The sequence below is a fragment of the Anolis carolinensis genome, chromosome 1 (assembly GCF_035594765.1).
Source record: "Anolis carolinensis isolate JA03-04 chromosome 1, rAnoCar3.1.pri, whole genome shotgun sequence".
NCBI classification, from domain to species: Eukaryota; Metazoa; Chordata; class Lepidosauria; order Squamata; family Dactyloidae; genus Anolis; species Anolis carolinensis.
The window spans coordinates 323431988-323451308 of record NC_085841.1 but is presented as its reverse complement, the minus strand read 5'-3'; the positions used below and the strand labels follow the sequence as shown (position 1 = coordinate 323451308).

Here is a 19321-nt window from a genome sequence, read left to right as displayed (position 1 = left end):
CAATTTGGACAGAAAAACAAGAAAACTCATGACCATTCATCATTCACTGCACCCTCACAGTGATGTTGACCGGCTATATCCGCCTAGAAGATCAGGGAGCAGAGGACTCTAACAAGTAAAACAAGCAGTCAAAGAAGAAGAACATGCCCTGGCAGAATATGTAAAGCAAAGTGAAGAACCTGCTTTGACTGAAGTCAAAAATCAGAAACTCCTCAAAGCACAGCAGACAAAAAACCAGTATAAGAAAACCGCACTACAAACTAGAGCTGACAGCTGGCACAACAAAACATTGCATGGAAAGTTCCTTGACAAAATTGAAGGAAAATCTGACAAGGAGAAGACCTGACTATGGCTCATGAATGGGTCACTGAAGAAGGAGACAGAAGGCCTGATCCTTGCAGCCCAGGAGCAAGCCATCTGAACAAATGCAATTAAGGCCAAGATCGAAAAATCAGCTGATGACCCAAAATGCAGACTGTGCAAGGAAACCGACGAAACCATTGATCATATCCTCAGCTGCTGTAAGAAAATCGCACAGACAGACTACAAACAGAGACACAACTATGTGGCCCAAATGATTCATTGGAACTTATGCCTCAAGTACCACCTCCCAGCAGTAAAGAACTGGTGGGATCACAAACCTGCAAAAGTACTGGAAAATGAGCATGCAAAGATACTGTGGGACTTCCGACTCCAGACTGACAAAATTCTGGAACACAACACACCAGACATCACAGTTGTGGAAAAGAAAAAGGTTTGGATCATTGATGTTGCCATCCTAGGTGACAGTCGCATTGACGAAAAACAACAGGAAAAACTCAGGACCTCAAGATTGAAACCAGTACAGGTGGTCCTGGTGGTGATCAGCACATTGGGTACCGTGCCAAAAGATCTCAGCCAGCATTTGGAAACAATAGACATTGACAAAATTATGATCTGCCAACTGCAAAAGGCCACCCTACTGGGATCTGTGTGCATCATCCAAAAATGCATCACACAGTCCTAGATGCTTGGGAAGTGTTCGACTTTTGATTTTGTGATACGAAATCCAGCATATCTATCTTGTTTGCTGTGTTATACAATAATAATAATAATAATAATAATAATAATAATAATAATAATAATAATAATAATAATAATGTTTAATGCATTTCAGCAGATTTTCTGATCCCAAACTAACAACATGCATATCTAAAATGAAACAGCCAGATCAAGTAAACCTTACATGAGTAAACAAAAACATTTGCAACCTCCTAGAGTCCAGGTAAAGGCTTCTTCCAAATGCATTCTCGTATGACCTTTTATTTCATCACCCTCCACTTTTATTATGATTTCTATTTTGGGTGGCCAAATTTAAAGAGCTGTGGTTTATATACTGGAATAGATGGTAAAACAGACTTATTTGCTATCTCCTTTTCTCTGTTTTGTTAAATATTCTGGTGGGTTTTTTTTCCGTATCAGGAGTGACTTGAGAAACTGCAATGCTTCTGGTGTGAGAGAATTAGCTGTCTGCAAGGACTTTGCCCAGGGGATGCCCGGATCTTTTACCGTCCTGTGGGAGCCTTCTCTCATGTCCCTGCATGGGAAGCTGGAGCTGACAGATGGGAGTTCACCTCGTCTGACAGATCTGAATTGGTCACCAGTCCTGCCGGCACATGGGTTTAACCCATTGTGCCACCAGTGGCTCCTAATATTCTGGTGGCAGCTGCTATTATCTCACCTTTTGTAGCCCAATACACACAACTGCAGCAGGATCAACTAGAATAAAATCCTACTCTTTTCGAACTCAAGTAAACATGCTGCTGCAATCCAATTTCCAAATTTCCTTAATCATCCTAACAATGACTTTAGTGGTGAAAACTTCCAGCTAAGAAGAATTCAAGGAAGAAAAGGGTGGAGCTGGATATGTAAAAAAGGAATTTGTCAGAAACTTAATCTGATTATGTAGTTCAATCTGTTATCTACATGGATATTCCTCATATTTCCAGGAAAACTTGTATTTACAATTCTCTTTGAATATTTAAAACTGTCACAGGATTAAGGAATAATTTAAGGCATCTGAAGTTTGATATGAAACAAACTGCCATTCTTTTTCTGGGAGGTTTACAGTGCAATATAATGTCGACTTGTGTGCAATGCGATATTATACATATCTTCCTTCCAAATGAGAGAATATAGGAATACAAATTTGTAAATGACTACATAATGGCATTAGATATTAGAGCAGAAATTTCTAACTTTTGGTTTTAGTATCCAAGGAAATCATGTCATACATAATAAATCTAACGTTTTTGATATATAATTTCCAGCTGTCCTTAGATGCTGCTAGATTTATATAAAAAGACTCTACACTTAGAGGACACTTCAGATCCTTCTTTTTCAACATCCTTCTCCCCTAGAGATATTACCCCTTTGTTGGCTTTCACTGTATTTGTTCAAGAAGAAAAAGAAAACTCTAGTTTACATTACTGATTTTTCCCCAGATTCCTTTGGTACAAGGAACCTTTGTTACAGTTTTGTAGGTCCTTTAAGAGTTTGCCAACTCCTCCCATATCTGATGAATTTTCAGCCCTCAAAGATCAAATTCACATATTTTGTGTTTAGAACACACCAGAGTCTTCACTCACCATTATAGAAAGAGTTCCATTTGCTCCTTCTGGTGCTAACAGAGCTTAGAAATGCAACACCTCTTTCCACCTCTATTTTTTAACAGAAAATATATGTTTTTTCACTGTTTGATGGATTCGCTTTTATTTTTCAACTGAATTGTATTATTTATGAGGAGCAAACTATGGCTTACTGGTCTCTTGTTCTAAATTGTAGAACTCCAGATTTTTGTGACATAATCATGTACTATGTCCTTTTAAGTATTCACTCCAAAAACATTTCCATCAGTTCCAAATAGTGAGTTTATTAAAATCTCAAGCTCTTGGTTGTTATTGTATGCCTTCAAGTTATTTCCAATTTATGGAGACTCCAAGGTCTCCACAAGTTGGAGAGAAAACCACCAAGTTTTCTAGAGTGTGACTTTACAAGTGAGGAATCAAACTCTTGACTTCAGAGTTGCAGTCCAACGCTCAGACCTCTACACTGCAATGTCTAAGCTTTTGATTACTTCTGATTTTATCAAAGTTTATAGAGCTTTTGTGCAGATTCACATAACTTTACTCCAGTACATTATTCAAATGTATCTATTTTATAGGCTGTCTTGCTTGCTGTAAGGCTCGACAATATGCTTTCCCCCCCTCTAATCTATTTCCCAGACTCTTCCTAGTGAGTCATTTAAGTGGCATTTAAGTGGCATTTAAACTTTGATCAGTATTCCAAAAATTTTGTTTTTTACAGTTTACACATTGATTTACCTATTGTCATAAAAACATCAAAGAAGATTCTATTATACTAGATTTAGTATAAGGCAATACTAAGATTCTAGTATAAGGCAATACTAAGATCTCTAAGGCAATTCCAGATTCTAGCTGACAAAAGGGATATTGAGGTCTTAATGCTGAAAAATCTGGAGTTTAGCTTAACTGTACAGTAACAGTCCCAATCATTGACCAAAAGTACCACAAGTAGCCATCTTTACCACTACAAACAAAATATCTTAAGTCTTAAATGCAGCACCTGAGCAGCAGCTCAGCTCTGTTACCAAGTTTACAGAGAAGTGACAAAAATCACATCAACAATGGCAAGGATTTAAACTGTAATCCCTCTAAATGGCAATAAAAAGTTATTTTAACAAACATGAGCAATGCATGTAAACATTCAGATGTAACAGTAATGAAGTAAGGAGCTGAATCTTAGTAGCCGATATAATGTGTTGAAACACATTGAGCAAGTTACATTTTAATTTTTGGAGCCCTTCATCCCCACTTAGGCCTCCCGCTTCTTCCATAATTTGGGTGGTTGATTTTTTGTCCCTGTAAGGTAGGTCTGTGCACTCAATAGAAACAGCAGCAATCAAACAGGAACAATAACTCATTTTCTAATTCAGGAAAATCTTGAAAAGATATCTATGCTGCATCAGGATGGGGGCAGCATCCATCTCAAGGTTTCATGACACCAGGGAGAGCATTAAACTACCTTTGCCACTCAGGACCCTTCCACACAGCCATATAACCCAGAATATCAAGGCAGAAAAATCCCACAATATCTGCTTTGAATTGGGTTATCTGAGTCCACAGTGCCATATACTCCAGCTCAAAGCAGATAATGTGGGATTTTATTCAGCTGTGTGGAAGGGGTCTCAACTTTCAAATAAAATGTATTTTTCAGGAGGAAGAAAAATGAAGCTTACAGAAGGAAGAGCCACATCTGATATGGGAGTGATGAATGAAACAGCAAAGAGAAGAGTGTTCACAGAGACACTGGAAGCGAGCACAAAAATAAGCAGGATTATTCTGACTTTGAAAGCTGTGTGTGTGTTTAGGAATAAATTTCCTATTTGCAGTGGAAAAGGTAAAGAGATCCAAGGACAGCAGTGAAATTCTTTCAGATTTTTCTCATTGTACATTGACACGTTCTTACTAAACACAGGGCCTTTCCACACAGCCATATAACACAGATTTTCAAGGCAGAAAATCCCACAATATCTGCTTTGAACTGGGTTATCTCAGCCTGCTGGGTTTTATAATATTTTTAATTAATAAGGGTTTCCTTGCAGTTTTAAGTCAAATTGTTGGGTTAATTTCATTGTTACAATTTTTAAAATCTTTCTTGTATTTTGTTGTATTTGCATATTGTTGCATTATTGAGTGCTTTCTGTGAGCTGCTCCGAGTCCTTTTGGGGAGATGGTGGCAGGATACAAATAAAGCTTTATTATTATTATAATTATTATTATTATCTGAGTCCACACTACTGCAGCTCAAAGCAGAAAATGTGTAGAAGGGGCCCCAGAGAGAAGGATCAAGTGATTTTAATATTTATACTAGGATATTTTAAATGCTTTGTCTTTGTGTTAAATTTTGCATATGCCTATGTTTGAATGATTTTAATTTACAGTTATATTGCTGTGTCTAACTATTATGACTTTTTATTACTGTATATGTATGTTGCCATTGAATTCTTGTCATTAACATGTTGTAAACTGCCTTGAGTCCCCCCTGGGGTGAGAAGAGCGGTATATAAATACAGTAGAGTCTCACTTATCCAATACTTGCTTATCCAATGTTCTGGATTATCCAATGCATTTTTGTAGTCAATGTTTTCAATATATCGTGATATTTTGGTGCTAAATTCGTAAATACAGTAATTACTACATAGCATTACTGCGTATTGAACTATTTTTTCTGTCAAATTTGTTGTATAGCATGATGTTTTGGTGCTTAATTTGTAAAATCATAACCTAATTTGATGTGTAATAGGCTTTTCCTTAATCCCTCCTTATTATCCAACATATTCGCTTATCCAACATTCTGCCGGCCCATTTATGTTGGATAAGTGAGACTCTACTGTATACTAAATAAATAAGGAGTTTCAGGTAAAAAAGGAGAGGTTATTTTTCACTTACCTGAGGCCATCGCGGGGCTGGCGAAAAAGAGGAGACCTGCAACCAAAGGGGGAAAAAGGGGAGGCTGTTCACCAAACCCTAGGAAAGCAGGCACTGAAAGGCGCCAAACCTAAAGTTTGGCTCCCTCCTCAAAGCTTCCCCTTCCCTTCAATATATCAATCAAGGAGGACGGGGTGTAGGGAAGACCCTAAGCCAGGCATGGGCCAACTTCGGCCTTCCCTCCAGGTGTTTTGGACTTCAACTCCCACAATTCCTAACAGCCTACTGGGGAAGCCGAAGTCCTCACTGTGGAAGAACATGCGAGTCAAGAATAGGGCTCTACAGTCACCTAGGTATCCATCACCTCCAAGACACTCCACTTGGAAGGCCATCATACTCGGACAACGAGGGATCACCTAAGTAAGTGGAGCCTCCGATGGCCTAGGGGATAAAAGCCTTGTGACTTGAAGGTTGGGTTGCTGACCTGAAGGCTGCCAGGTTCGAATCCCACCCGGGGACAGCACAGATGAGCTTCCTCTATCAGCTCCAGCTCCATGCGGGGACATGAGAGAAGCCTCCCACAAGGATGGTAAAACATCAAAACATCCGGGCGTCCCCTGGGCAACGTCCTTGCAGACGGCCAATTCTCTCACTCCAGAAGCAACTCCGGTTGCTCCTGACATGAAAGAAGAAAAAAAAACCTAAGTAAGTAAGGGCCCTTCCACACAGCCATATAACCCAGAATATCAAGGCAGAAAATCCCAGAATATCTGCTTTGCACTGGGTTATCTGAGTCCACACTGCCCTATATTCCAGTTCAAAGCTGAAAATGTGCGATTATATTCAGCTGTGTGGAAGGGGCCTGGGTAAGTTAGGAATTGTGGGAGCTGAAGTCCAAAACACCTGGAGGGAAGGCCGAAGTTGGCGCCCGGCTGCCCTAACCCCATCCACTCAGGGGACACGACTCACCGCAGGAGAGCAGGGCAAACTCCATGGCCGCACCTAGGAGAGGGGAAGAAGGGCGGTCAGGGCCAGGAGAGGGTTAACCCAGGGGGCTCCTCTCTCCCCCTCCCCACAAGGGACGCCAAGAGGGGGAGGCGAGGCCCGGAGGAAGGAACCCTCTGGCTCCTGATTGGCGGAGGGCTGGGGAGGGGTCCGACCTGAGGCGAAAGGCACCTGAGGCAGATCCTGAAGCCGGCACCAAAAACCAAGAAGCGCGCCTTTTTGCAGCCGCGGCGGAGGAGACAGGTGCGAAGGGAGGAGCGGGCAGAGCCAGAGGATGCTGGAGGAGAATGAGAGAGAGAGAGAGACTTCGCCGCCGCCCTCTTCTTCCTCCTCTTCCAAGGTGCCTCTCTGCCTGGACCGGAGCTGCGCGCCGAAGGGACCCTGGCTTTAAACCCTGCCCTGGCGCGTGAGCAGCACTTTGGGGAGGCACGGGCGGACTGGGAGGCCGGGGTGGGGCGAGGAGCCCTTGGCAAGAGTCGCCTCCGAGGAGAACAAGCGGCCGCGGGGGGCCAGCCTGGGGGGCCTGGAGGCAGGGCAGGGCAAGGCAGGGCAGGGCAACCCTCTCTCTCTCCCTCTCCCTGCCATACCTCACTACCTCTGAGGATGACTGCCATAGATGTGGGCGAAACGTCAGGAGAGAATACTCCTAGAACATGGCCACACAGCCCGGAAAACATACAACCACCCTGCAACCCTCTCTCTCTTTTCAGAGAACCCCAAGGGCCGCCCGGTCCAACCCTCTGCCATGCGGGGACACCCAGTCCAAGCACCCACCCCAGCCTCTCCTCCACCACACGCCCACCAGGCGGCATAGTCCACTACCCAACAGCTCCTACCATCCAGAACAGGTATCGGCAAACTCTGGCCCTTTAGGCAGAACCACAGCCAGAAAAAAAATTCAGTGTGGGATTTGAAACTTTTTAAATCGAATCATGAAGAGTAGTTCCATAACGCAAAATACAGTAGAGTCTCGCTTATCCAATGTAAACGGACCGGCAGAACATTGGATAAGTGAATATGTTGGATAATAAGGAGAGATTAAAGAAAAGCCTATTAACCATCAAATTAGGCTATGATTTTACAAATTAAGCACCAAAACATCATGTTATACAACAAATTTGACAGAAAAAGTAGTTCAATACACAGTAATGCTATGTAGTACAGTAGAGTCTTGCTTATCCAACGTAAACGGGCCGGCAGAACGTTGGATAAGCGAATATGTTGGATAATAAGCAGAGATTAAGGAAAAGCCTATTAAACATCAAATTAAGTTATGATTTTACAAATTAAGCACCAAAACATCATGTTATACAACAAATTTGACAGAAAAGGTAATTCAATACACAGTAATGTTATGTAGTAATTACTGTATTTACGAATTTAGCACCAAAATATCACGATATATTGAAAACATTGACTACAAAAATGGCTTGGATAATCCGGAGGCTTGGATAAGCGAGGCTTGGATAAGTGAGACTCTACTGTATTTTGGCCTTCCACTCCAACAATTCCTAACAGACAGTGTTCACTTCCGACTCTTCCTGACCTCATGGTTCAACCCACGCCAGAGCTCCCTGTCGGCTGTCGCCACCCACAGCTCCTTCAAGGACAAGCCAATGACTTCAAGGATACCGTCCATCAACTTTTCCCTCGTAACTGTCAGGAATTGTGGGAGTTGAAGGCCCAAACACCTGGAGGGCTGAAGTTTGCCCATGCCTGATCCAGAAGCTCTTCCTAATGTTTAGGTGGCATCTCTTGTACTGCAATTTGACTCCATTGCGCCCAGGGCCATATCCAGAAAAATTTTTCAGGGGGAGGGGTTTAATCTTTTTTAGCAAATCATGAAGAGTAGTTCTATAACGCAAAATAATTTAGAAATCAGACTCCATCGGTAAATTTCAGTGGACACTCAAGTCAGATAAACTTCAGTAGACACTCAAGGGGATTTGGTAAACCAGTTAAAATTCATGAGTAAACCAGGTTTTTTTAAAAAAAACCTAACCTGAATTTTTTTCAGGAGGGGGGAGGGTTGGCTACAGTCCTGAGTCCAAGCATCAACTACCTCTTCTCCATCACACGCCCAAGAGGCAGCATAGTCCACTGCCCAACGGCTCCTACCATCCAGAACGGGCATAGGCAAACTTTGGCCCTCCAAGTGTTTTGGCCTTCAACTCCCATAATCCCTAACAGCCGACAGGCTGTTAGGAATTGTGGGAATTGAAGTCCAAAACCCCTGGAGGGCTGAAGTTTGCCCATGCCTGATCCAGAAGCTCTTCTTAATGTTTGGGTGGCATCTCTTGTCCTGCAATTTGACTCCATTGTGCCTTAGTAATAGTAACTATTTTTATATCCTACTTCCATCTCCCCAAAGGGACTCAGGACAGCTTACATGAGAAACAAGCCCTAACCAAACAGAGATTAAAACCAAGCATAGATTAAAACATAACTCAATAAAATCAAACACATTACAAAATAATAATAATAATAATAATAATAATAATAATAATAATAATAATAATAAAACTTTATTTATACCCCGCCACCATCTCCCCAACGGGGACTCGGGCGGCATACATGGGGCCATGCCCAAGACAATACAATATAACAAAATATAAAAACAACATATCAAAATACAATTAAACAATACAAGAATAACACTGCACAGTACAGAACAAAATCAAAGCAAAAGCAACATAACATAACAAGGGCGGGCCGCATGGACACAAAATTAAAACATAAAAGCAGCAGCATCAACAACCGGTCTACAGAGTGGCAGAAACCAAGCTTGCCCCCTCCTCAATGTGACATCCTTTCATATCTTTAAATACGGTCTCATACCCCCCTCTCTCAGCCTTCTTTTTCTCCAGCCTAAACAGACCCAGCTCTTGAAGCTGCTCCTAACAGGGCTTTACTTCTCCCCATCTCTTCAATATAGTCATTTGTTTATTATATTTAACACTAGCAATCTATATTATCACAAAATAATATACATTCAAAAATATTGGAGAGGGCAAGAAAAAAACCCAAGAAAATTAGAATATTATTATTCCACCAACACATATCTAATACATAATCTTACTAAAGCCATAACCACAGATTAATTACATCATTAGAGTTTGTCTTCCTTGCAATATCTATGCATTTTTCCAGCCTTCAGAACATCTTCATCTGGTTAGAAGCCACATTAATTTGTCCATTTGGGTCAACTCAGCAAGTGAAACAATCCAGTCTTCTATCATCAGTGCTTCGGTCTGTTTCCAAAGCAAAGCATATTCTTGGTGGTGTTGTCATTTATTAAGCCCCCCAAAAGCAGTAAACACATCTTAGAATGTTTTAAAGCAATGTTGGGAATGCCAAGATAAGGAGAACTTCTTTTTCAAATCTGATGAACTTGCAATAAGGTGAACAATTATTGGTCTAAGATTTATTTGTTCATTTCAAAAATTAAAACTAGACATTGTAATGTTACTAGAAATATTTCTGCTGGGCATTATTGTTAAAGATTTGGATTGTAAATGACAGGGCTTGCTTTTGATTATTACAGGTTGTCCATATCCTTCTTGGATTGTGGGGCCCAGAACTGGACACAGTCTTCCAGGTGAGGTTTGACCAAAGCAGGATAGATTATTGACCTCGTCATATGGGCTGATTTGCCTGTCGTACGCCACTTCCTCGCATCTTTCGCCATGGAGCACATTACACGACACACATCTACTTCTGACTGGTCTCTGTGGTGAAAGGGGCAAGGAAGCGACATACATCGCCACAACATGGGAGGCTTCCTGTGTTGCATTTGCTACAATGGGGGAAAGCCAGGCTGTGGATGCTTATAATAATAATAATAATAATAATAATAATAATAATAATAATAACAACTTTATTTTTATACCCCGCCTCTATCTCCCCAAAGTGGACTCAGGGCGGCTTACATGGGGCCAAGCCCGAATAAAAACAATAGCAATATAAGACAACAATAGACAAAAAACATGCACAATTATACAAATTTAAACATTAGCCAATAAAAACAAATAACAAGAACTAATAAAAACATGGATTAAAACAGAGAGGTTGTAAAAGTAGACTGGGTAAGGTGCACCATATAAATATTGTAGACACAAGGTGACTGATAAAGTGCTGCAAATTCTTGAAAGTGCAAATTGGGATGGGAATAGACCCTGTGTCTATATCAAGTTGACGAAGGTAAAAAGTGCAAGATGCTTCCCCTGTGAAATGGGGCTGGCAGTAAGTGGGACAATGTAGGGTGTGGGGTGACTAATTTTCCACACCCACCCCTGGCCAGGACCCCACAGATTTGCCACGATGCATGCCAAATCCCTCACGTCATGTGATAAGGTCCTATGACTTCCCTGGATCTAGTAACTATACTCTTGTTCTCCTCAAGATCAAACCTCCCCACAAACCCCAGCTGTTTGGCCAATGATCATGGATTCTGAGAGCAGAAGTCCATGATACCTGAAAGACCAGAGCTTGGGAAACACTGCCCTAAAGTCTTGTTTCTCATGAGCTGGACAGTGTCTGTGCTACTCAAGCTAAACGACCAAGCTAAAGCAGAACCTGCTCTTTAGCTTGGTCAAAATTTGGAGCAGGATAGCCTGTGTGCCCAGAACCTAGTAGAATCTGAGGAAGCAGACTGTACTGTAGAATGAATGCAATTGGAGACCACTTGCTGGCATGGAACTCTATAATAATAATAATAAAACTTTATTTATACCCCGCCACCATCTCCCCAATGGGGACTCGGGGCGGCTAACATGGGGCCATGCCCAGAGCAATACAACATAATAAAATATAAAAACAACATATCATAGCACCATTCAAAATACAATAAATAATAATAAACAGAACATCAAGAAATCAAAAAACAATAAAGCAAGGGCAGGCCGCGTGAACACAGAGATAAAACCCGGAGTGAGAGGGACAGAGGAGTACTCCACTAAGGGCAGGGACATTTGGAAGGGGTAATCTAGAGGATAGATGTTCGGAGGGGAGTAATACGGAGATATATAACAGAAATTACTCACCGAAAGCACAGCGGAAGAGCCATGTTTTCAATTCTTTCCTAAAAGCTAACAGAGTGGGAGCTTGCCTAATTTCAGTAGGTAGTGAGTTCCACAGTCGGGGGGCCACAGCAGAAAAGGCCCTCTCCCTTGTGCTTACAAGGCGGGCCTGGGATATAGGCAATGGTGATAACAGGGCCTCCACGGATGATCGCAAAGAACGGGCAGGTTTATGGAAGGAGATACGGTCACGGAGGTAGGTGGGTCCCAAACCGTTTAGGGCTTTATAGATGATGATCTGCACCTTGAATTGGGACCGGAAGATGAATGGCAGCCAGTGGAGCTCCTTAAACAAGGGAGTGGATCTCTCCCTGTAATTTGCCCCTGTTATTAATCTGGCAGCCGAGCGTTGGACCAATTGTAATTTCCGGGCCGTCTTCAAGGGAAGCCCCACGTAGAGTGCATTACAGTAGTCCAGTCTAGAGGTAACTAAGGCATGGACCACCGTGGTCAAGTCAGACTTCACGAGGTATGGTCGCAGTTGGCGCACAAGTTTGAGTTGTGCAAAGGCCCTCCCGGCCACCGCCGACACCTGTGCTTCAAGCGTCAGCGCTGAATCCAGGAGGACCCCCAAACTGCGGACCTGTGATTTCAGGGGGAGTGCAACCCCGTCCAGCACAGGTTGCCACCCAATACCCCGATCTGCCGCACGACTGACCAGGAGGGCCTCTGTCTTGTCGGGATTGATTCTCAGCTTGATCCTCCTCATCCAGTCCGCCACAGTGGCCAGGCACTGGTTCAGCATCCGAGGGGCTTCCTTGGAATCAGATGGAAATGAGTAGTGGAGTTGCACTTCAGTGAGGCTCCAAGACAAGGTGAAAATCTTTGTTATCTAAGCTAAATTACCAATGTCATTTAGCTTGTCAGTTTCCTCCTGACCTTTAGGAAGAAAGTAAAAACATGGTTATGGGATCAAGCTTTTGGATAACAAGTTTTAGTGCTATTAGAGAATTCAGAATACTGAAATGACAAATGGAATAGCCTTAGATCATGATATTGGATGATATGATATGAATAATTGGTTTTAAATGGTGTTTTAATGTCTTGGGTTTTAATGTATATATTTATTGTATTGGAACCCTGGTGGCGAAATGTGTTAAAGCACTGAGCTGGAGACTGAAAGGTCCCAGGTTCAAGCCCCGGGAGTGCCATGAGCGCCCGCTGTTAGCTCCAGCTCCTGCCAACCTAGCAGTTTGAAAACATGCAAATGTGCGTAGATCAATAGGTACCGCTCCGGCGGGAAGGTAATGGCTCTCCATGCAGTCATGCTGGCCACATGACCTTGGAGATGTCTACGGACAACGCCAGCTCTTCGGCTTAGAAATGGAGATGAGCACCAACCCCAAGAGTCAGACATGACTGGACTTAATGTCAGGGGAAACCTTTACCTTTTTATTTATTGTATTAAATGTTTGTCTATGGCATCAAATAGCTGCCGATCTGTAAGACCGCTCTGAGTCCCCTTCGGGGTGAGAAAGGCGGGATATAAATACTTTTAAATAAATTTGTAAAACATCGACCCTCATGATTCAATAGCACTGAGCCATAGCAGTTCAAGTGATCCCAAACTGCATGCATTCTAGAGTATAAATGCACCATGGGACAAATGGCTGGGACCTCCAGTACAACTAATAGGGATTGAGTTAATTGATGTGGTGCCAAATTGCATTAATTCTATAGAGTAGATGTACCCCAATTTTCCTAAGGGTTTTCTCTCTGTCTAGGCTAGTGTTTCCCAACCCTTTCTCCTCTGAATGTTTTGAAATTCAACTCCTAGAAATCGCAGCCAGCCTACCAACTGTTAGGGATTGTGGGAGTTGAAGTCTAAAACACCCTTCAAACATTCAAAACAAAGGTTAGTTAGTCCTTTGTCTGGGATGGATTTTCCATGAAGCTCTTGCTTCAGGATGATTTAAATCAACACCTGAGCGCCAGCCTTAGGGGCTCTTCTACTGAAGACCTCTTTTCTTCATTTGTCTGTCTCTTTTCATATCCGAGGATGGATTTTCTGAAACAATAAATTTAACTTTTCTTCTTCTTTTAATCTTACAAGAGCATCCTATGTATTTCCCCCTGTTTCACACCTGAAACTGATATTGCACTCGCTATGCTGCGTACTGCTTGATAAAAGATAAAGGTTTTCCCCTGACAGCTCACTCCACTCCCTGGGTTCAAACTGCCGACCTTTTGGTCAGGAAGTTCAGCAGTGTAACCCGCTGCACTATCAGGGGCTCCCGGTGCTTGATAGAGATGCCAAATATTTCTATAGGAACTGCATTTCTTCTTAACATTCCATCCACATTTCATCCCAACACATATTTAAAGTTAGCATGGGATGTGCTATTTTGGGTTGCCCAGAATATGTCATGTCATGGTACTAAAGATTTGTTCCCCTGCTTCTGAGGAGCCCTGAATAATACAGATGGCATGTAAATGACAGGAAGATTTAGTCTGCAGTTCTGGCCATTGATAGAAGGAACTTGCTGGTCCTCAATAGTGTCCTAATTGAAGAGATGAATGGACAAATAAATGCTCTGTTTCTCTGATGAAGGATGAGATTATTTCCTTCCTCATAGCACAGAGCATTCAATAACACTCTCAGCACAACATCAGAGAGATGTTCCCTTTTCTGTCCTCTTTCATACATTTTGTTCACTAAATGTTTGCATGCCCATGATCCAATATTTGACACCCGTTGGCTTGCTTTGAATGATATACAGAGGTGCCAGTTAGTCAGTTGTTTACAAGATTTCATTTGAAGTATTTTGGTAGATTGCACTTGAAATATTTTGATATACTAGGGAATATGTAAACACAAATATGGCCACTTGTAAAATAAAAATATTGATGAAGAAAACATCATACAAGACATAAATATTTGCAAAAGCATGCTCATTAACTTTATTGTGTTATATGAGCTAATCTTCCTTTCCTTGATTTTCCATCCTCTTGGGTAAAGATATACATGGGCTGTGGCACCCGGGCTGTGGCGCAGGCGGGAGAGCAAGCCAGCAGCAATTAACTGCAATGAATCACTCTGACCAGGAGGTCATGAGTTCGAGGCCCGCTCGGAGCCTATGTTTGTTTGTCTTTGTTCTATGTTAAAAGGCATTGAATGTTTGCCTATATGTGTAATGTGATCTGCCCTGAGTCCCCTTCGGGGTGAGAAGGGTGGAATATAAATGCTGTAAATAAATAAATAAATAAAGAGGACACCAGTTGAGGGATTCAGTTTTTCATATTAAATCTATAACAAATGTTAAGCTTACAGTTCTAACATCAGATTTGTGGTAAAATTTCAGCTGAAATGATATCTGCTATTATCACAGGTCTCAGATCTTTGAGTGACATTTAAATAAGTTTATGCTTCTTAGAAAGATTCCCCCTTTTGAATATATTTTCAAGGACTGAATGTTGAAGATGGACATCTAACTAATCAATTGGATCTTTGCAATAGTAGATGTTTATATATCAGTATTACAGAAATAGAGCAATATTAATAGAGCCAGATTGAGCATCCCTTATCTGAAGTAATCTAAGACTTTCCACATGGGTGGCTGAGAGAATGCCACCATTGTTTTTTGATGGTTGAATGTATACAAAATGTTTCATGCACAATGTCATTGTGTACCATAATATCTTCAGGCTATGTAAATGAAGGTATGTATGAAACACAAATATGTTTAGACTTGGGTCCCATATCCAAGATATCTCATTATGTACAAATATACAAATATAGGTATTCCTTTAAAAATTAGAAATCTGTACCATGTCTGGACCTAAGCATTTTTGGATAAGGGATACTCTATTGCGTATGGCTGGATAAACAGATTATATATAGGTGATTTCATAATGTATAGCTATTGCTGTATTATTCATCGTTGAAGGAAGGAGCGCTGCCATAACTCATTTAGAAATAATATTAAGCACTTTAGAATGCTGGATAGGGCTGCTAAGATTCTTGATACTGAGGAAATTCAGATGAAGAAGAGAAAAAATACAAACGAAGAGAGGGAAAGGAACAGCTGCTAAAATATTCAAAGTTTTACAAAAGGTAGGAAGGTAGGAAAAGACTCTTTCAGATACTGCTAGTAAAATTCCTGGAGTTAAAAATGAAAAACAAAACACACACACATCCCAAAAACAGGAGGTGTGATAGCTCTTTTTGAGGGTATTGGGTACCAACCTACACAGTAACAGGTAATTAGGTATAACAAGGACCTTATCACATGAGCAGAGGGAAGCGGGGGGGGGGGGATCATCTCCGTTGCACAGCAGATCATAGCACTCTATCCCAAAGCAGGTTGATTTTCTTTTCAACAGCTTCCATCACATGCATACATTCCTCAGACTTTCCCTCGAACTTCTGTGTGTTCAGAACCATCACACGGGCAAGTTCTTTCCCCGTCCACTCTGAAGTAGTGACATCTCTCTATTGTGCAATTTCTTTCAATGACATAAAAAAGGATCTACATGATGTCAGTGCTCCCAATAATACCACCCATGGGAACTCCTGCTATTCCATGTCACTGAATCGAAATGCATCTGGAGAATCTGATAGATCCCATCCTAATGTGTTTTGGAGCACTTTCTCCCATTTTTGAGTGCCTTGAGGGCTCAGAAGACAATTTATCCTCACTTCTTCTTCTCCCCCTTTCAATACACTTCAAGACTATTTTAAGGACGGAAGGCAATGGATGACTCCTGGAAGTTGCAAAACGTCGTTTGATAGGCTCCATGGCAATTCATCCTTGAAATGGATTATAAGTGCGTGGAAACGGGGAGACACCAGCATCTGATGAGGTCCTTAACCTATTGTGTAAGTTAATTTCAGCCTATATGTTTTATGTATCCATAAGTCCACACATACTTTTAATGAAAATAATTGTCTTTTTTGTACAAAAGAACCCTGTCCCTAAATTAATTGGCCCTTGTCTGATTACTAGCTGTCCCTGAACTAGAAATACAAAACCACAGCTATGTTTTAAAGAACTCAGCAGAGACTCAATTAGGTGTATATTCCAGATGAGTTGCATGAATGTTTTTTCCTCAAATTGCTTCAGTAGCCTGTTCTCCAGAGCAGAGATCATCCTGGCAGAGTGTGCTTCCACTTCTTTGCTTGTGTTGGATGTGAGATGTGTATTTTTTTCCTTTTTGCTGTATCTGATTCTGCAACTGATTAGACATGCTGTTCTTTCCTAAGGTAATGATATCTTAATATTCTGAGGAACAGACATAGTTTAGATATAGGACCTTCTTTGTGTTGGCATCCTGACTTTGGAATGCATTCTCAAGGGAGATAGTCGAAGCACCAAGGCTGTACCTCTTTCAGCCTCCTGTTAAAATATTTTTAGCCCTCACAAATTTTAAAATATGACAGTTTCAATTTATATTTTATCTGGGAGAAATAGCTTTATACCTCATGAAATCTGAGTTTATTTTTACAACATCTACTATTTCATTTTATTCAGTGCCTAAATTTTCTTTCCATAATCCTAAAAATACTTGGTAGGAAGATATGCTTTATAAATATTTATGATAAAAAGCATTTGTTGAAAGATTAGTTCTTCTTTGTCTTGCTTTACATTTATGTCTTTATACCAATATTGTATTTCATAGTATGTTTATAGGATTTTATTTTAATTGTGTCAGATCCACTGCCCCGAGAGAACTTTATGATCCATAATGACAGTAATGCTTCCTCTTTGTTATTATTTCTGTTGGCCCATCTCACTTTCCTCCCTGCTTGCTCTGATTTAACAGATTATAAAAATGGCCTCAGGAGTCAACCACTGGGAAAATTCAGACAGAGAGAAAGCTCAAGTGAGAACTCATGCAATTTATGGCAGTTTAAAGTGTGCTACTTAGCAGATTTATTGTGGCAAAAGTTTTCTTGCAAGAGGGTCAACTTCATCAGATGCTTGAAGTGTCTCCTTAGTTGGCTGAGGAAGGGAAAAATTCAATCCAGAAAGGCAGTAAATGTGAGAAGTCCAGTCTGTAACATTTCTATGGAAGTGTTTATATATGTGAGATATATAAAAATGCATCCATTTTCATTTTACAGTCTTTAAGGTGCTACAGAAATCTTCATTCTTGTTCTTTTGTGCTTCCTTTAACACTTTTTTTTCCTTGTGTCGGGGGAACAGGCTGGTGAAAGAGCCGACGATAAAGTTGATCGGTTTTATTTTTCTCTTGGTACTAATTTCAGTTCCTCTGTTTTCAGTTGGTTTTTTTTTTTTACTCTTCTGACATGACGGTCTGTTTTGGTAACCACCACTGCAAACCTCAATAAAAACAGTGAATCAAGGCAGAGATTTTTTTCTCTTGGATTTTCCATAAAGATGTTTTGAATGGAAAATTGGAATTGAAGTTTTATGTACATCTGTTTCTTAAAAGATGCTTCTTACTGTCATTCAGCATGGTTCTATCTTGGAAACACTTTTTGTAGGGAAAAGATTCCACCATAGAATTAATCCAAATCTGAGAAAACAAATTAGCTGTTGTCTGAAGAAAATTGTAAGGGTTCTCCCACACAAGCATTTTTATGCCTTGACTTGTATGTTTTCAGTTTTTAGAAAGCAATCCATGCTAATTATGTCCATTGTACTTACATCTTTTCTCCAGCTGCTTAACCTATCATTCTGAATTCAGTTATGGAAACCAATACGGTAGAAGAGCAGACTTCCACTAGCACAATGGGTTTCTCTCCTCCTTCTATCCTGCTAGGAGGTCTAGTAAGGTGGTTCTCAACCTGTGGGTCCCCAAGTGTTTTGGCCTATATAACTCCCAGATATCCCAGCCAGTTTACCAACTATTAGGATTTCTGGGAGTTGAAGGCCAAAACATCTGGGGACCCACAGGTTGAGAACCACTGATCTAGTACCTGTTCTTCGGAGCTGAGTTGGGGGGGGGGGGCTCCCTCTGAGATGAATATTAACTTCCATCCATCCTTCCCTCCCTTTCTTTTTTGTTTCCGTGGATGGTAATAAGTCCAATGATTGGAGGAGTTAACCTGATGCTGCAAATATCTGCCCATTATAGATTATTTGGCTGTCAGAACATGAATATTCTAAGTTGAAATTCATTTTTCATTTTAGTCTCAATAGAGTAGGAAGTGCCTAGCCTATTAACGAAATGATTTTATATTGATTTTTTATTGATCAGCCAATTGGCCTTATCAAAACACACAATGTAAACACAGCATACAGTATACATCTAGCCTATTCACAAACAATATTTGCCTCCTCTCTGGATGATTACAAACATTATTTACTTTGCTCCAGCAATTCATTCATTAGAGCATGTCACATTCACACTGATTAGCTTTTGTATTCATTTGTGCTGTGCTACTGATGTGACATTCATATATTTTACATTGTAAATGCTTAATATGTAATAACTTTGTAACAATACTCAGCCCACAGCACTCTCTCTTGTCTTCCTCCATGTATTCATATTGGCCAAATGAGAATTTTTATGCATCTGACAAAGAGGTCCAGAATCTTATGATATTATAAAGGTACTTTAAAATCTTACTGGTTCCTTTGTAGTTTGTCAGAGCATATTCATGCTTTATTGATGTCATTATGTCATTGATAATATTAATGACTTTGGAATGTTAAACCCAACCATTTTCTTTGTTTCTCTTGGCAAGACGGAGTCATCAATCCAAGCGCTGAAAACACTTCTAATTTTCTGTTTTGCAGCTGGCTCAAAAAGTGTGATTACATTCTTAAACAGCTGTTGAAA

General features: G+C 40.8%; 1 protein-coding gene and 1 long non-coding RNA gene across 3 annotated transcripts in view; one reads left to right on the top strand and one right to left on the bottom strand.

Annotated features, from left to right (window-relative positions):
- The window catches only part of coch (cochlin), a 53142-nt gene extending 46131 nt beyond the window's left edge, over window positions 1–7011 (bottom strand). The window contains exons 1-3 of one of the 2 annotated variants that reach the window (XM_008103413.3): window positions 6650–7011; window positions 6459–6491; window positions 5511–5546 (exon numbers count right to left, since the gene is read on the bottom strand). In XM_008103413.3, the coding sequence (XP_008101620.2) occupies window positions 5511–5546; window positions 6459–6483 (61 nt within the window). In that variant the 5' untranslated portion in view covers window positions 6484–6491; window positions 6650–7011. The remainder of the gene's footprint in view (window positions 1–5510; window positions 5547–6458; window positions 6492–6649) is intronic. The other variant, XM_008103414.3, reaches the window with a different exon arrangement.
- LOC134295495 (uncharacterized) lies at window positions 6710–17733 on the top strand. Its single transcript, XR_010002091.1, has 3 exons — window positions 6710–6834; window positions 10039–10092; window positions 16244–17733. It is a non-coding gene; the product is annotated as an uncharacterized LOC134295495 (long non-coding RNA).
- The last annotated feature ends 1588 nt before the right edge of the window (window positions 17734–19321 follow it).